The sequence below is a fragment of the Sesamum indicum genome, unplaced genomic scaffold (assembly GCF_000512975.1).
Source record: "Sesamum indicum cultivar Zhongzhi No. 13 unplaced genomic scaffold, S_indicum_v1.0 C02014, whole genome shotgun sequence".
Classification (NCBI taxonomy): Eukaryota; Viridiplantae; Streptophyta; class Magnoliopsida; order Lamiales; family Pedaliaceae; genus Sesamum; species Sesamum indicum.
The window spans coordinates 1-889 of record NW_011630397.1 but is presented as its reverse complement, the minus strand read 5'-3'; the positions used below and the strand labels follow the sequence as shown (position 1 = coordinate 889).

Genomic DNA, 889 nt, shown 5'->3' with positions numbered 1-889 from the left:
GAGACAAAACTGGATCTGTGGGCTCCCAAGAAGAAAAGCTAAGAAGAAGGCATGCAGACCACTACAAGTCTAAAATGTTCTGAGTGAACCAGCTTGACAGGCGCTTCATCTTTCGCAAAAGCTCTGTATTTTTCTGAAAGTAAGATTCGGCATTTGATAGCATTACCTCAATGTCATGGTTCATAGCCTTCAGGCTTCTATAATAATTGTTTTCTACCCTTGACTTGATTATGTCCGGAGATAATGGAACAGGAAACCTGCAACATTTTCACATTCAATATATGGTTCACACACATGAAACACAGCATAAAGTTCTACCTGTTCATGAAATCCAGTTTCTGTGCGACTTCATTCAGTTTTATGATACCGTGCCTATCCTGTAACATCAACAAAATTCAAACAACAGACTCAGAATTCTTCATCTATTATTATAGAAAGATGCAAGTGTATCAGATGGGAAAGAAATACCTTATCTTTACTGGCTTTCTGCATCAATTCAGTTAAAGAACTTAGGATCTCCTCTTTCCTTTCATCATCAATGTTGGGTTGCTCCCATGACATGTCCGGATCATGCAGTTCCCAAGGAGAGTGACGACGGAAATCAGTATTGTCATTCTTGTATTTGACAAGATATCTTTCCCATGGACTTCCGGGGAAACCACTAGATTTGTCTTTGATGGCAGTAATGCGGCCCTCCCACCAAGCACCACCTTGATCACTCTCATCTCTCCACCACACCAGGCATTTATCCCTACTTGTCCAGCTTCTCTCCATAGCTGCTTCGTACCGTGTTCTTTCAACAATAAAATCCGGGAAGTCATCCAGCTCAGGCAGCATCAGTTGAAACTTTTGGCCGACTACACGAGAAGAAGTATCTATGAATCTAAGT

General features: G+C 41.3%; 1 protein-coding gene across 1 annotated transcript; it reads right to left on the bottom strand.

Annotated features, from left to right (window-relative positions):
• Positions 1–6: 6 nt before the first annotated feature.
• On the bottom strand, positions 7–883 carry LOC105155318. The gene is made up of 3 exons (XM_011071192.2): positions 469–883; positions 319–377; positions 7–257 (listed from the first exon to the last, which is right to left on the bottom strand). The coding sequence occupies exons 1-3, from the start codon at positions 835–837 to the stop codon at positions 62–64; spliced, it is 624 nt and encodes a 207-aa protein (XP_011069494.1). The 5' UTR covers positions 838–883; the 3' UTR covers positions 7–61.
• Between the last annotated feature and the right edge of the window lie 6 nt (positions 884–889).

What these genes read in the sequence shown, in the direction of transcription:
- LOC105155318 (XM_011071192.2), bottom strand. Translation starts at nt 837, where the DNA reads ATGCTGCCTGAGCTGGATGACTTCCCGGATTTTATTGTTGAAAGAACA. An exon ending in AGAAAGCCAGTAAAGATAAG is followed by an intron (nt 378 to 468) that starts GTATTTCTTTCC and finishes TTGATGTTACAG; the next exon opens with GATAGGCACGGTATCATAAA. An exon ending in AAACTGGATTTCATGAACAG is followed by an intron (nt 258 to 318) that starts GTAGAACTTTAT and finishes AAAATGTTGCAG; the next exon opens with GTTTCCTGTTCCATTATCTC.